A 14,682-nucleotide genomic window follows, 5' to 3' on the forward strand; every position below is an offset into this window, starting at 1 on the left:
CTCTACAAATGACTGATGGTTCTGTCCTTAGTTGCCAGCAGGCCTAATGCCAATGACCTACTATACTTCTCTGTTTCTTTTTCCCTCTCACCTGCTTCTGTCCACAATATGCTGTTTTTGACATTTCAACAGATTTTAACAGCTCCTGTTCCAACTGGCTCAACCAAACTCTCTGTTACTCACTTCTTCCATTAGGTTGATTAAGTAGATCTGGATCACGTGTGGAGGCTTTTGCGTAAAAAAGAATGTGGCAGCGGGAGAATATGATATGATTAATGTTTGTGCATTGCTGTGGTTTCCATAGCACCTTTATTCAATCTCCCACAATTCCTGAGCAAATATTTGGTCTTTTATTCTTTGTCTGTATACATACAAAACTTACACAGTAACTCTTAATGAATTCTGGTGAATACCAAAGGGTGTTTAAAAAAAAACAAAAACAAAAAAACTGTATGATGATTTAAGAACACAAATAAACAAACAAAAAGTAGCTGTCGGAAGCCATTACATTATGAAATACAAATCTCACGATTGAAAATTAACAGACCTATACACACCTTAAGTGCCCATTCTTACAGTTTTCTTTGCAACTTGTGCTTTGGTCCAATGTCACTGGTTTGACCGTGTGTGTGCATTATTGATGAGATAAATAACACTGGGTAAGGACCTGTCTCTGGGATAGTTGGGAGTAGTACAAGGACACTTTTGGACAAGAGTTAAACTAAGCAAGAGCACACATGCTTCTTTTTCCCTCATATACAGACTGCTTTATATAAAAAGTGCATTGTATTGATATACACTGAGTTGTTTAAAAGTACTATATTCTCTTTCTGTGAAGCTGTAATAAACTTGTAGTGGTGTCTCTTTCTTGTGGCAGGCAAAAGTCTGTGTTTAAGGGCAGGACCAGTGAAGGTGTGAGCCTGCAGCAGGATGCAGAACCGTTGCCCTTGGAAACAATGTCTCCTCCTCCTCCACCTCCTGTGTTACCACTTCCCGGGGATGGGCACACCACATTCGTACCATCCCACGAATGGATGGGGTGTGCGTCTGCCAATAACTCCAAATGTAACTGGCTGTTGTCTGTATGCACGATAAAAACCTGTAACCGAAACAAATAACAAATGCTGTTCATAGCTGTGACTACTGTTATGTGAATATTAGGAGATGGGGAACATTGAGGTAAACAGTTGTGGCTAATTCTCCAATCGGCTATCAATCATTGAAGAAGAGCACACAACTAAATGATGTAATCAAAAGAGCTCCAGTCAAACCTCAAACAAATGAAAACAAGCTGGTAAATGTGATAGAAATATGGCATATATGTTTGTTTCATATATTATTCTGAGGATCATTATCGTGTCCTCACTGAGTCCCACAGATCTGATGTTTTCGGCTGCTACTATCTTCAGTGTGTCCAGTGGCGCAGAGGCTCCAGTGGATATGGAAGTGACATGCGGCATGTTCTTGATTTATTGACCAAGTCTGTTTCCAGTGTACTTTTATTATATTTTGTTATTACTGTTATTAACTTTTTCACCTCAGCCAAGTATAAAACTATGTTTTATGATATTTTGACTTTTGTTTCCCCCTTGAGATTCTGGCATTTCCACTAATGGTTTTTATTTTGTACAAATTGAGATGCACATAAAAACTGGAGAATGGAAATGCATTTATTCACAGAAATCGTGCTGCTGCTTTTAACAGTCACTGGAGCACCAAAAGTGTAATAATACAAAGCTGAAAACAGTCCAAAATAAATACACTATTTACTCCTGTTTCAGTAACATTTTATAAAAAACTACTACAGTGCCAAGCTTTTTTAAGAAACTACTGAGCGCTGAAGATTTACATCTTCAGTAGTAACAAATAAGCTTGGGGCTGTGAGCAACACACTGGGTAGGGAAGTCAGGAAGTATTGAAAGATGGAGTAACATATGACTAGATTTTTGTCTATGTCCTGGATTTATTGAAAATAAGAAATATGTATGCTAATACCAACCCTGGCCTATAAATAAAACCCCCAAACCAAGAAAGCATTGCATTCACAAGGTACTTTATAGAGCTGAAAAGTCAAACCCATGTATATATTGTAAGTTGTGACTAAGGATATTTTAAGTTTGGTCATTTCTGGCATTAAAAGATTTTCTTATTAACAGCTGGCTCTCAAATCTTTGATGTCGAACTTTCCTTGAACACATCAAGTTCTCAAAGCATAATTTACTTGCAACTCCGTAGCTACAGGAGGCTAATATAACTTGCAACCTTTATATGTTCAGTGTGATGTAATACTTATCTCAAGCAAGTTTCAAATATTCTCCTGTACTAATATGAACTGAAATCAATAATTGCCAGGAAGTTACAGCATTAAGCTAAGAAGTTATAGTATAATTAGAAAAATGGTGCACACTAAAGGAAAGCATGAGATCTGGACTAAAACATGCAAAACCTTGGCAGGTCCTACATTTAAACGTTATTCTGCATCTGTATTATTCTGCAAAGATAAGATCGATGCAGCTGGTCAGCTACAGAGCCAGAGAGTCAGATAATGTGGAAAAAATGATAATAGGTCAGGTCTAAATATCACAGCCCAAAATGTGTGTACAATCTGCTCTTCTTTACCTTGTGCTGAGGGCAGATTATTTGAGAGGTAGGCCGGGCCTGTCCTTCCATCCCTGTACGAGTCCACAAACTGGCAATGGTCCTCTCCCTGTCCAAATGTATCTCCTATACTGTAAAAAGGCTCTGCAGAGGGAACGTACGGCAAAATTAGGCAATTCTCAATTATTTAAGGTTGATTATCTCCACAAAAAAAATCCAAAGCCTGGGTGGAGGGAGACTGACAAACACACCTTGGCAAATGGTGTTGTGCACAGTACTGATTTCTAATTATGAAACGTAGCGGTGATGTGATACGGTACCTCTGAGACCGTCTCCCATGAAGATTTTGTATCGCAGAGAGTTACACAGGACCACGCCCACAAACTTCCTGTACCACGTCCGCTTGACGTACTGGCTGCCCTTGCAGCTGCTGTGGGCTGGGTTATATTTGAAGGTGAAGGGAATCCAGATTGGCTCGCCACCTGAGGAGCAGGGAGGAACAGAGGAGTGGATGCATCATGCTGCGGTGGTAAAATATGCAACTTCTACGTAAAAATATCCCATATACCTGTAAACAGAGGAGGGTGAGAGGATAAAACAGTTGTAACTCTTTAGAGTTAGATATGAACCGGTCTGTTCCGAAGGTAGCCAGAAGGCATGCGTTTTATACATGCAGCCTGATTCAGTTGACATCTTGTAACCTCAAGGCTAGGATAATTTATTCTGCTAGAGGTTTACAAAGCGCCGGATGTTTTCGATCTGCTGATACTTTATGACTCATCCAGACATCTCAGATCATCTGGGCATGGTCTGCTGACTGTTCGCAGAGTCATAATGCGGGAGCACTCGGTTTTTGTGTCTCACATTTCTCGAATAAAGTCCCAGAAAACCTGAGGTCTGGGAGTTTGTTCAAATTTTTCTATTATTCTGTTGAATTATAATTATAGTTTTATTCAGTTTTTCCTATTTTTCCTATTTAAATTATATTCATGTGTCTTTTCATATTGTCATGTTCATATTGTCATGTGTCTTTTTTGAAATTTTTTTATATATGCCTTTATATATAGCACTTTACATTTTTTCTTGAGGAAAAAGCTCTACACAAATAAACTTGTACAAGGAGGATTCAGGGAGGGAAGCAGATGAGGTTGCACAGGTAGTTTTGTTCAGTTTATATCAGTTTATGCTTTTTATGTTTTTGTATGATTTGTGTGTAAATAAAAATCCTATAAAAATTAAAAAAAAAAAAACAACATTGCTTATGTCTCACACAATAATATTGAGCATTTTTAGCACATTTATTAGTACATTTTTTGATAAAGATCTGCTATTGTTATTGTTATTAAAAAATTTTAACCATGGCATTTTACAGTTCACAATAACCTTAAGAAAGCACTCTAGTAAACAAACTATGGAACGGTTTACTGTTTCTAAACTAGCACTTTGACAGTTACGCAGTGCAGACTTTGTTCCATAGGCTGACGTTTTGGCACAAGCATGCGTTCTTCAGGGCTACACAATGGACTATCTAAAACACATCTTTGGCATTTCTGTACTGAAACTTATTACTAAAAGGCAGAAATGCAAACTGGATGAATTGTCTGCAATAAGCTAATACTGTCAGATAAATCGTCCTGGCCGAGTCATCAGTCAGGCTCTAGTGCCGTCTAAGTTATTCAGAGTGACATCTAAATCCATTCAAAGGACTCGCACTGTTGGGAAACGATAAATGAGGAACATTCAGACAGAATTCGATCCAGACAGGTTGTTTAACAGAATGATGTCTCTCTCTTTAAAACCACAGTGCAGCTTCGGTAGGATTTCTTGACCTTAAATTAGAGATGTGCAGTTGGTGTATAGACTTACCAGGTGGCCTTTCAATGAGAAGAGGATCGTCTGAAAGAAAGAATGCGGTCATTTCACCAGGGATGAAAAGCACAAAGACGGCACTGCAAGTTTAATGTGTTCCCCTGATTATGGGAATGAAAAAAACATAATACACATAACAAATGCAGTGTACATCTGGTAGTCTACTCCTACCTCGAGGATGTTTTTCTATGTGAATATCTTGCATTGCGATTGGAAGGAACATCACAGTGACATTTTTGTTTGCCAACCACACACATTTTTTTTGTACAGCAAAGAGAGGAAATCTAAAGCCAGTCTGACTGAAGTATGAACCGTCGTCAATGGGGCGTCTCAAAGTTTATGTTTGCAGGTGGTGATACACACCTGATTCAGTGACATAGGTTAATGTATCGCTGACCGGTCCCAAACCAAACACATTCTTGGCCTGCACTTTGAAGTAGTACCTGAATGAAAAGAAACCGCAACATTAGGATTTAATGAGAGATTTAGTACTGAAAGTGTCATTCTGCCAGTTTTGTTGTGACTGGGTGATGTTGAGGAAAATGTTAATGACTATAGCAGATAAGTATGCTTCAGACAGGCTGATTTAAGAGTAGTCTGTTTTATATTTGCATGAATCCAAAGTGAGCGCAGCACAATAAAATGGCTATTTGGCTCATGTTGAAGGGAGGAGGACGGGAGGCGAGTGGAGGAAAGGGCGGTGAGGGGAAAAAGAGACATCTAGACAAGTGGAGATTAACAGATAGGAGGAGAGGAGAAGGATGAAAGACAGAAAAACGAGAGGATGTGGAAAATAGATGTATGCTGACAGAGAATGGATAGATGAGAGGAGGGTGAAAGAGAGAGAGCCCTCAAAAGAGAAACTTCTCGCTGATCGCTTTACTATATGTCGTGAAGTGAGCTCATTTTGTCTCCGAGTGGTGGAGAAATGATAAAATCCTATCAGATTGAAACCAACACCACCGGTGACAGCTTCGAGAGTTTGCAAACTTTTCCACTGGATATAGTTTATGTGTTTTTTGTGAGTGCGTGCCCATTCATGCGGCTGTGTGTGCGTATATGTTTTTCTTTTACTCTGCAAGGTCACACACAGTGAGTTCATGGTCTTTCAATTCCTAGGCAAACACTTTCACCACGTAGAGCCGTGAGGCCTGGATCCAATCACCACAGCCACGTGACAACAGTGACCAAAATATACATCGCCACAGAGAGAGAGAAACAAAGAGAGAGAAGAGAGCACGACAGCTGCAGAGAGATGATGTAATGAAAGTAGAAATTGGAGAAGAAATTGGACAAGGTAGAAACAAAGAAAATGCGAGCCAAAGTGTAAAACACAGTGAATAGACCATAAGATGCTACATCAAGCCAAGCTAGCCATTTGAAACTCCGACCAAAGAGGTCTCTCAGCTTCATTCAGAGCTTTGCTTTTGGCGCTTCTCATCAGATGAAAAGCTATGTGGCAACTGCACATACCGTAAGCCAAATTCAGCATGGCCATATTAAATGTTCCAACATGACAGCTCAGCCACAAAGACTAGTGAAATTGTAGAAGTCAATTAGAAATTGCTGGAAAGAAGAGGAAAGGCAAACATGGAGGTTTCAAATTCACAACATATCTGTACACTACAGTGTTTTTTTGATTAATTGTTTGATCCATAAAACAGTAAAATAGTAAATAGTAAAAATCACAATTTCCTGGAGGCCAACTTGAAGTCATCAAATGTCTTGTTTTGTCAAACCAAAACCAAAAGAGAATCAGTTTACTATAAAGTAAAGGCAGAAAATTCTCACATTTGAGACACTGGAACCAGCAAATCTTTGGTATTTTTGCTTGAAAAATCACTTAAACGATTAATCAATTACCAGAATAGTAGCAGATTAAACAATCACAGATATTTCCATAAGGTTAAAAGTTTAAAATCATCCAATGGGATGGAAGAAGGCAGTCTTCCTGGGTTCAGTATTTACTTGTGGGGTATCCAGTTCTGGGAACTGTCCCAAGAACAGAAGTTTTAAATTTGAGAGAAAATTATATATATAGTCATATATATATATATATATATATATATATATATATATATATATGACTTAATCTTACAAGCAGGAAAACCTTTGGATCCAAGGAAATGTATCCATGATATGTAAATGTACATATGTTTGTGTTTAGTACTATAGTAGCTCACTATTTCTGGCAACCAGAAGGTGCCTACACTGTCCCCTAAACCAAGATCAACTGTAACCACGGGAGACACACTATCGTGAATGCGAGCTGGTTGCCAGGGAGGGGAAACCCTCGTTGCAGCCTCTTGGAAAACTTTACTCTTGCACGCAACTCCACTGTTTGTGTTCAGCATCAGGTTTTTGGTTATACAGCCAAAGATGAGACACCTATCATAACACCTCGACAGATTCATGCCTCTACCAGGCGAGAAAATACTTCTGTTCCTGATGAATGTGCACATCTGAACTTAGTTAACCCTTTCTCAATGTATACACCTCCAAGTAATGGTTACATGTTTTGCTAAAAAGAATATATAAATAGACTTTTATTTTGAGAACCAGATTGGAAACGACCACATCTGGACTTTTCAGACAGTATCTGGTTGGTTATAGGTATGAAAAAGTACAAACATATACGGTAGATTTGTTTTTTTATCTGTTGTGGAGAACATGTGCATATTGCTGGCTGACTGTAGCACAAAACTAACTATGTGAGGTCCACTCACCTCACACAGACAATACGAAAAACATATCTTTATAAGGACAACACATTTCACATCTCCAGCGAGGACTTGGATTGACTCATCGTTATGTGACTGCTAGCAGTTTCACCTTTATTCGGCTCTCTAAAGGTACATGCCAGTGCTTCATCGCTGTGTTTTAGAGGATGGAAGAAAATAATGTCGATTCTCAAACTTGCATCATTAAGTGACTAAAGGATACATAAATGCACACATGTCGAGTATGAAATCTCTAGTCACACATGAAGCCGATCAAGGAGTTTCAAAAAACTGAATAAACGAATAAAGTAACTGTTAAAATGTTACCGGCACCATTTACACTTTCTTAAAATCTTTAAACAGAAAACCCTAAATTCACAGGGGTGAATGGGAAAGAAACTGGTTTCAAGAACATCTCCCCTCCTCTCCGGGGTCAACGTGTCAAGAACTGTTTCCATGTATATTTTGAAAAACGTGACTCGTGTCTTATAAGATATGGTTGTGAAAACACGCTCTACTAACTGAAACAGACCAAAGTACCTGCATCTGCGTCGAAGAGTCAGATAAAGTGTACTGTATTTACGTTCCACTGAATCTTCTGGTGTCTCAACAGAGTTAAGCAGCACGTCACAGTTTTGGTGCAAATTCAAATTTCTCTCTTGACCTGCCTCCATTTAGCCAAAATGATTCACTTCGCTCTGAGGCTTTTCTGATCTCTCATACAACGGTTATAGCATCCATAACGATGCTCTGATTACTCTCAGTCTGGTGTGATATCACAATTGGCAGCATATTCCCACATAAACATGGCAAAACACACACAGACACATATGCATGTATACATGAACTCTCACAAAGACATGCGGACAAGATGTATATTCTGTGCATTACGTGATGACGGGATTATGACACAAACACTCCCCAGAAGAAATAAACACTCTAAAGACACAGCCAAGCGCCTGCACCTGAGACAGCAACCTGACAATAAACGTTACACGAAGGTTAGAGTTAAGGATCTTGCAATCAAGAAAATCTTTGTTTGTAAAATAAGGTTCTTGTTTTCTATGACTTCCATGTGTGAGATGATACTGTGAATCACTGAACCCGAAAGCGCATCAACTTTCTCTCCAAGCGCGTGCGTTGTATGTATGCATACAGTGATATAAGCACACACCCAATGGTTTGTGTTACCTGGAGTTGGGTTTGAGATTCTCCACGGCCAGGTGTGTCCCGCTGGAGGGTCTAGAGGACCATCTGTTGTTGAGGACATCATCATATGAAGCACTGTGAACCATGTAGCCTGCAGGGAACAACACGAAAAATAAAGGGAAATGCTCATTAGCTGTTTGAAAAAAACTAAAGTGGGATTCACTGTGGCAGAAGATGAATTAGAAATGAAGTGATTATCTTAAATGAAACACAACAATACCCCGAGGTTCAAAATTAAAAGAACAGTTTTGATAAATGTGCTTATATCTGTCCAAAGGTAACTTAACCCACCGACCAGGATCTCAAGAGATCACTAAGTAACATACTCTTGTATCTTGCTTGTTTAATTTGTAGAAAAAACAAAGTGTACAAACAACATGTTGTGGTTTTATGGGTTATTTCTTGGACCATTTCTTGGCTGGGCACAGTAACCTCCTTGAGTCTCTGGCAGTAGCTTTCTATTTCCTGTTTATGCTGAACTAGTCCTTTAAATAAAGCATCTCTACAATAAACTTCTACGACCTGAAAACATTTGTTTGCTTTGTCATCCTTGGACTCACTATTTATAAAGTATTCACATTTATTTTATAATTTCAATTATTTTGTGTGAGTGGGTGGTCTCTACTGGCAGGAAATAGGAAAATGTGCAGGTCTGGCATTTTTTGTAACTCATGCTCACTGTCCTCCCGTCTGACTGTTTTCTTCTCCTTCTCTTCAGTCACGCAGACCAATCCTCAGAATCCGGCAAGTAACCTTTGGGTCACGAAGCCCACGATCATTCACTTTAAAACTTTACAGACCAGCTCTGTGGCACATGAAACTACCGAATGTTTCTATTGGACTTTCCAGTTGGAGTTTCTATTTTTACTGGCGCCACACCAACATAGCTGGCTGCTGACAGGAGAGAAAGGAAATACTACCTACTTTTTTTGGGGGGTTTTCATTCCTTCTCCATTTTACATTGTTAAACTGCGGTTTGATAGAGTAACATAGTCTTTGCCATCTGCACCTGTACTCTATCTTTCTCTACTTTACGGAGAAATTCATTCATTTGTTACCCAAGAAGTTGGTCCCTTGAGCTAAATGCAACACTTAGAATACTCAATGAATAATGTGTATGTTTTGCCCAAAACTTTTAGGCAAAAAGTCCTCAATGCTTTATAGTAAAAAGGAACCAGACGTTGGTTTCAGGTAAAAACTCACAAAATCGTCCACAGCTGTTTCCATCCACTTGTTTTGAAGGCCATGACCCATAACTTGTAAGACATGGTCGTGCAAACATGCCCTAATAACTAAAACAGTGCCTTGTGATTGGATATGCATGTGTGAACACTACCTGCATACGTGTGAGTGTGTCCGAAAATGTCTACTTCATTTACAGTATATCTTAGCCAGATATGCTGGATCCACTTTTTACAGTGCTCCAGTTTATCGGAAAATTCACATTATTTCACATGAGAAGTTCATATTATGAAAAGTTCACAGAGTTTTGGGTAATTATCTTTGGTATCATACATAACTTCTCAGAAACAAGCCTTATATATTCTATAAAATCCACATCAGCATGACAACACTTAAAAGTAATTAGTTTCTGGAGTGCATCATAATGTGTAGGATAAAATATAAATTGTTTTAAATGGGAGAAAATAGTGATCAGATCCAAAAATATCCAGATAAATTCAGTACATAATACGGAAAGTGTCATGATACCGAGTGAGCAAAGAGGAAACACCAAGGAGATCAGATGGAAAGAAACTGAGGAAGAAAACACCAGTGACAGTACAGGCCATCTATCTGTTTTACACATCAGAGCCCACAGCATGACCAGAGACTTGTGTTTTCCTGCCAAAGAAAACACACTGCCTCTCTAGCTGGCCAGACTGCTGCCCCTGATAGTCCATCATGTCTCATGCAGTAGGCTGTTATCTTCAGTTCCCCCGCAACCCCCCCCAACTTTCACTTTCTAGGTCAGAGGAATTTTGGTTTTCCCTGAGAAACTCTGTAGGAGCTGAGAAGCCCTATTACACTGGCTCAACACGATCTGTTTTTTCATGATTTATTCACAATTAAATGCTAGAGTGAGTTTTTAAAATCGGAGTCAGGAGGTATTCTGGTAAAATGTTAACGACATATCCTCAATCAAAGCAGCAATTTCAAACATTTGAGTAGCTGGAACCAGAGAATGTTGAAAAATTATTTAAATGATTAATCAATTATCACAATAGTTACCAATTACTTTTTGTCACTCAACTAATGGTTTAGCTGAATGATCGTTTCAGCTTTTGGATCTGTAAAATGTGCTGCACTGCATTGTGGGATTGTTTGCAGAGAGTAGCGTAGAGTGGAGAGGTTTACTTTAGCTAGTTAGCTCTCTTTCATGTGTCCGGGTGTGGTGATGGCAAATGTCCAGACTGTTGAATCTCACAGCCATAAGTAGTTCTGTAACCTCGGCGCTCCGTTCCTCACTAACATAACTAAGAAAACTTGTGTGGAGTCACTGTATAACACAGGGAGAGCTCAGTTGACCTATGGGACTAAGCAATGGCTCTGCATCAGCCACCCAGCTGGTTAACTGCCTGTGTAGTCATAAGAGTTGATGTGCCTTTACCAACTATTTTTAGTGTCCGCAAACACAGACACTTAATACCGCAAATTTGATATTAAGATTACCAAATGTGGTACAAACAATGTCAGTTGGAAAAATAAGTTACTTAACGGGTACAAACTTATATTTCTTCTTGTCGGTATTTAAAATTTTGACCAAGTAAATACACAGGTCAAAACAAACACCAAGGATATATATATAGATAATGATTGCTTAGCAAAAATTAATTTTAGTCAAGTTCAAATTCAACTTCGGAAAAACAAAATTACTCTTACCTGACACCATATCATCTTTCAGTGGCCGGGCCCAGTCCAGGATGATAAATGAATGGCAGCCCTCCATGGCGACCACGGTGAGGTTATGGGGCTTGTTTTTGGGAGGCTGGTTCTGATTGGATGCATGACTGTCCTTCTTTATCAAGTCTTCTAGGACGTCCACCTGTAGGTACTCCAGAGCCTCCGTCAAAGAGCAAGGAGCACCCGGGTCCTTCTGGATGTAGTTCACATAGGGAGCTGATGGCAGGAAAAAGTGATGGAAAGGAATGAATTTACGTATTTTAACTACATTATTTCCTAATACATGCAATTTAGAATTAATTCAAATATTTGTCTTGTATTATTTAGAAAAATAATTTATCTTAATGGGGAAAACCTTGATATGTAACATAATACAAATGACACTACTAACTTTTCAGGTGATACTATTTCAAATTTGTCAGTCCTTTGTGGTTTGCTGGTAGTCATTTTTTAAAGAGGGAGTCAGAAATTAGCTTGGTCGCTCACATGACTGTCCCCTTATATCTGGTCTTGACTTTGTTTCCTCTCCTCACCTCTGTCCTTTTTTTTTTAAACTTGTTTTCAGTGACTCTGGAAATGCTTGCTGGACCTGCAGCTGTGAATACTTCAGATGTCCCACAATTCCTAGACTGACTGAGATTTGGAGGGAACCACTGGAGCCTGGAGTCGCTCCCACCTCCCCAGATGACTGGCCCTCTGCCCAGGCCAAAAGTCTAACACGTGTCACTATCTACACATCAACACACAGTCTGTGAGGCTGTGTGGGTTTATGCTGTTACAAGCTCCTATCGTGTGTGTATTAGTCATATGTCTTATGTATAACACATACATACACTGAAATACACGATCTGTCGTCATTGTGAGCAGATTTATGTGTCTGTCTATACATAGGGTGCTTTTAAGTCCGTATCGCTGTACAGAATTCCACTGTCACATCCTGATGCACACTGAAGATCCAGATCCAGATGCTTTGCTTTGTTTATGTGTTATTTTTTAAATGCAGAAAGCACCTCCCTATTGAGACACACTGTGTGGCTCTGCTCGTTGAATCACAATTAATTACCGAACACGCAGTTAGGGAAAGAGAAAATAAATAAGAATAAAAGTAAACACTACTATAAAATAGTAATAATAATAAATAAATAGTAGGTGAATAGACAACGTTACTTTTACAAATGGAAATGTGCAAAAAGTAATGTGTCCGGTGTCACGTAATTGACGTGCCCGTAGATCATGAAGAAAAGTACTGGGTTGCAGAGTCGGGAGTCTCTCTGTAACAGGGTTACCAAGCTGGTGGGTGAGAATTCCCTGAGAATGTAGTATGGACGTAGCCCCACAGCTAACAGTTCCATTTCTGAGCTGCAGAAATGCTCCATCCTGTCTGCCTGAACCATCTGAAAACCGTGGATGGTAGCGATTAGATCCGGAGTATCTTCCTGTAGCCACGTCTCTTTGAAACACATGACACTAAACTCACGGACGTCCCTCCCTCCTAATGTCAGCTCTAATATCTGTCTAGTAAGGCATAAATTAGCATTCTAATAGTCCAAATATCCTGGTAACCACTTTCTTGTCCAATGTGGCAAACTCCATCCATCTGGAGCTTACTGTAAAGAAGATTTACGCAACTGCTAAGAATTATTAGTTAATACTTTTTGTCCCACAACAGCCTTGGGTTAGATTCATTCAAACCAAACCAAACCTAGACAGATAAACAGACAAAGATGAAGGCTCTGTCAGACAGCTCTTGCAAAGCATGTCAATAGATTGGCAGGCCACTGGAATGGACCTAAAGTATATTAAATTAATAAATAGGAAAGAGGATGTCTCCACATGGAGCCAACAGTCTCTCTTTTTTGTGCTGAGGCCAGCTGCCTTAACTTCTATGATTTCCACTGTTTTTCTGCTCTTGTTTTAGAACTTGGGAGAGTAATAGTTTTCAGAAGGCTCTATGAGATGTGTGTGGTCATAAGTAAGCCATCGTTTACCAAGACAGACGATTTCCAGAGTAAGCACGCTATTGTTCCACTGTTGTTTGTGGAGCAGATCATACTGATAGCTCCGAGACTGTACTGATAAAGACACAGCCATAAATCTTTCCTTTTAAAAAGGCTTCTAGCAAAGATCAATATAAATGACAGTGACAAATTGCCCTTAATCTGTCAATAAGTGATAGTGGAGCCATTGCTCAAGGTTATATCCACGTTGTTAGACTGGCAACAGGCACACATTGAGGCTAATGTGCTCATTCACATCCACAATGATAACCCTTGATTCTGACGGGCCAGAATCTGTGCATTACTTATGATAATGGCATGGCTCTAAGGGAGCTGCCTCATTACCAAGAACTTTGTTAACTGAGAAAAATACTCGTGTGACTTCTGTTATAATTCGGCTCAGGGTATATAATTTTTAATGGGGAAGCAGGACAAGGAAGGATCTAACCAAAGATCGTATTGATTTGCATTATGGGAAGTGTAGGATCAGGTGGTTTTAAAGTTTGCCAAGGGACAAAAAGTGACCATCACAAGTCCCCCAACGTTATGGAAGTGAAATACTAAATCAACCCTTAAAAGTAAAAAGGATATGTTCTGATTATGTTAAGACTGCTGCTGTTATGTTAACAATAAAAACTTGCAAAGCTGAAAGTACTTACTGATCATGATCTGTAAATGCTCCAGCAACAATTTATTGTTGAAGCCTGTGGCTACAGTACAGTAACAGTTACTATTTAAGGGGATGAAGGATGACAAAAAACATCATCATTTAACAAAGCAATACTAAAAGGACCTCTACTTTTATGTAATTTTTAAGAAGGTTGGAGTCACTATGATGTTGATGCTGTTTTTATTTGTCAAGAGAATATTTTGGTTTTGTTTGTGCAACCAGATGAGGTGATAAAGTAAGAGTGGCTAAAGTAAGCATACAAGAACAGTAAAAAGAAAGCAGGGGGCCAAGGTTTACTAGGATCAAGTCTAGAGACCTTTAACAATGTGTCCTCAGTGAACTTTGTTATTATGGTTCAATTAAGGGTAGATGGAACCAATTTGAATGAATCAGTAGTCCTGAATTGTATTTATTGCCATTTTCCACAAAGTAATAGCATGGTCCTATGTGTAAACAGAGTGGTCTAAAATCAACAGTTAAACGCTCTACTGTTTGACCCTTCAGCATTTTTGCATGGGCACCATAGCTGTAGCTGACAGTTTGATATGGATGATGGGGAAGAACGATTGCAGGAAAATGTTTGTAGATTTTTCTTTTCTTCTTTGCCAATTATTTCTGTGAAGTCTGACAGGGTCATTCTGTATATTTATGAGGTATTGCTGAGAGAACCAGGATAGAGATCCAAACTTTTCACTCCTCCATGAAACAAAACAGAACT

At 39.1% G+C, this 14,682-nt stretch overlaps 1 protein-coding gene across 2 annotated transcripts in view; it reads right to left on the reverse strand.

The window, feature by feature from the left end:
- Positions 1–317: 317 nt before the first annotated feature.
- fndc1 (fibronectin type III domain containing 1) overlaps positions 318–14,682 on the reverse strand; it is a 38,030-nt gene continuing 23,665 nt past the window's right edge. For both annotated transcript variants that reach the window (XM_040125044.1, XM_040125043.1), the window contains exons 16-22: positions 11,277–11,513; positions 8,379–8,487; positions 4,831–4,910; positions 4,465–4,494; positions 2,919–3,080; positions 2,620–2,742; positions 318–1,099 (exon numbers count right to left, since the gene is read on the reverse strand). In XM_040125044.1, coding sequence (XP_039980978.1) covers positions 984–1,099; positions 2,620–2,742; positions 2,919–3,080; positions 4,465–4,494; positions 4,831–4,910; positions 8,379–8,487; positions 11,277–11,513 — 857 coding nt within the window. In that variant the 3' untranslated portion in view covers positions 318–983. The remainder of the gene's footprint in view (positions 1,100–2,619; positions 2,743–2,918; positions 3,081–4,464; positions 4,495–4,830; positions 4,911–8,378; positions 8,488–11,276; positions 11,514–14,682) is intronic.

The sequence above is a fragment of the Xiphias gladius genome, chromosome 4 (assembly GCF_016859285.1).
Source record: "Xiphias gladius isolate SHS-SW01 ecotype Sanya breed wild chromosome 4, ASM1685928v1, whole genome shotgun sequence".
Taxonomy (NCBI): domain Eukaryota; kingdom Metazoa; phylum Chordata; class Actinopteri; order Istiophoriformes; family Xiphiidae; genus Xiphias; species Xiphias gladius.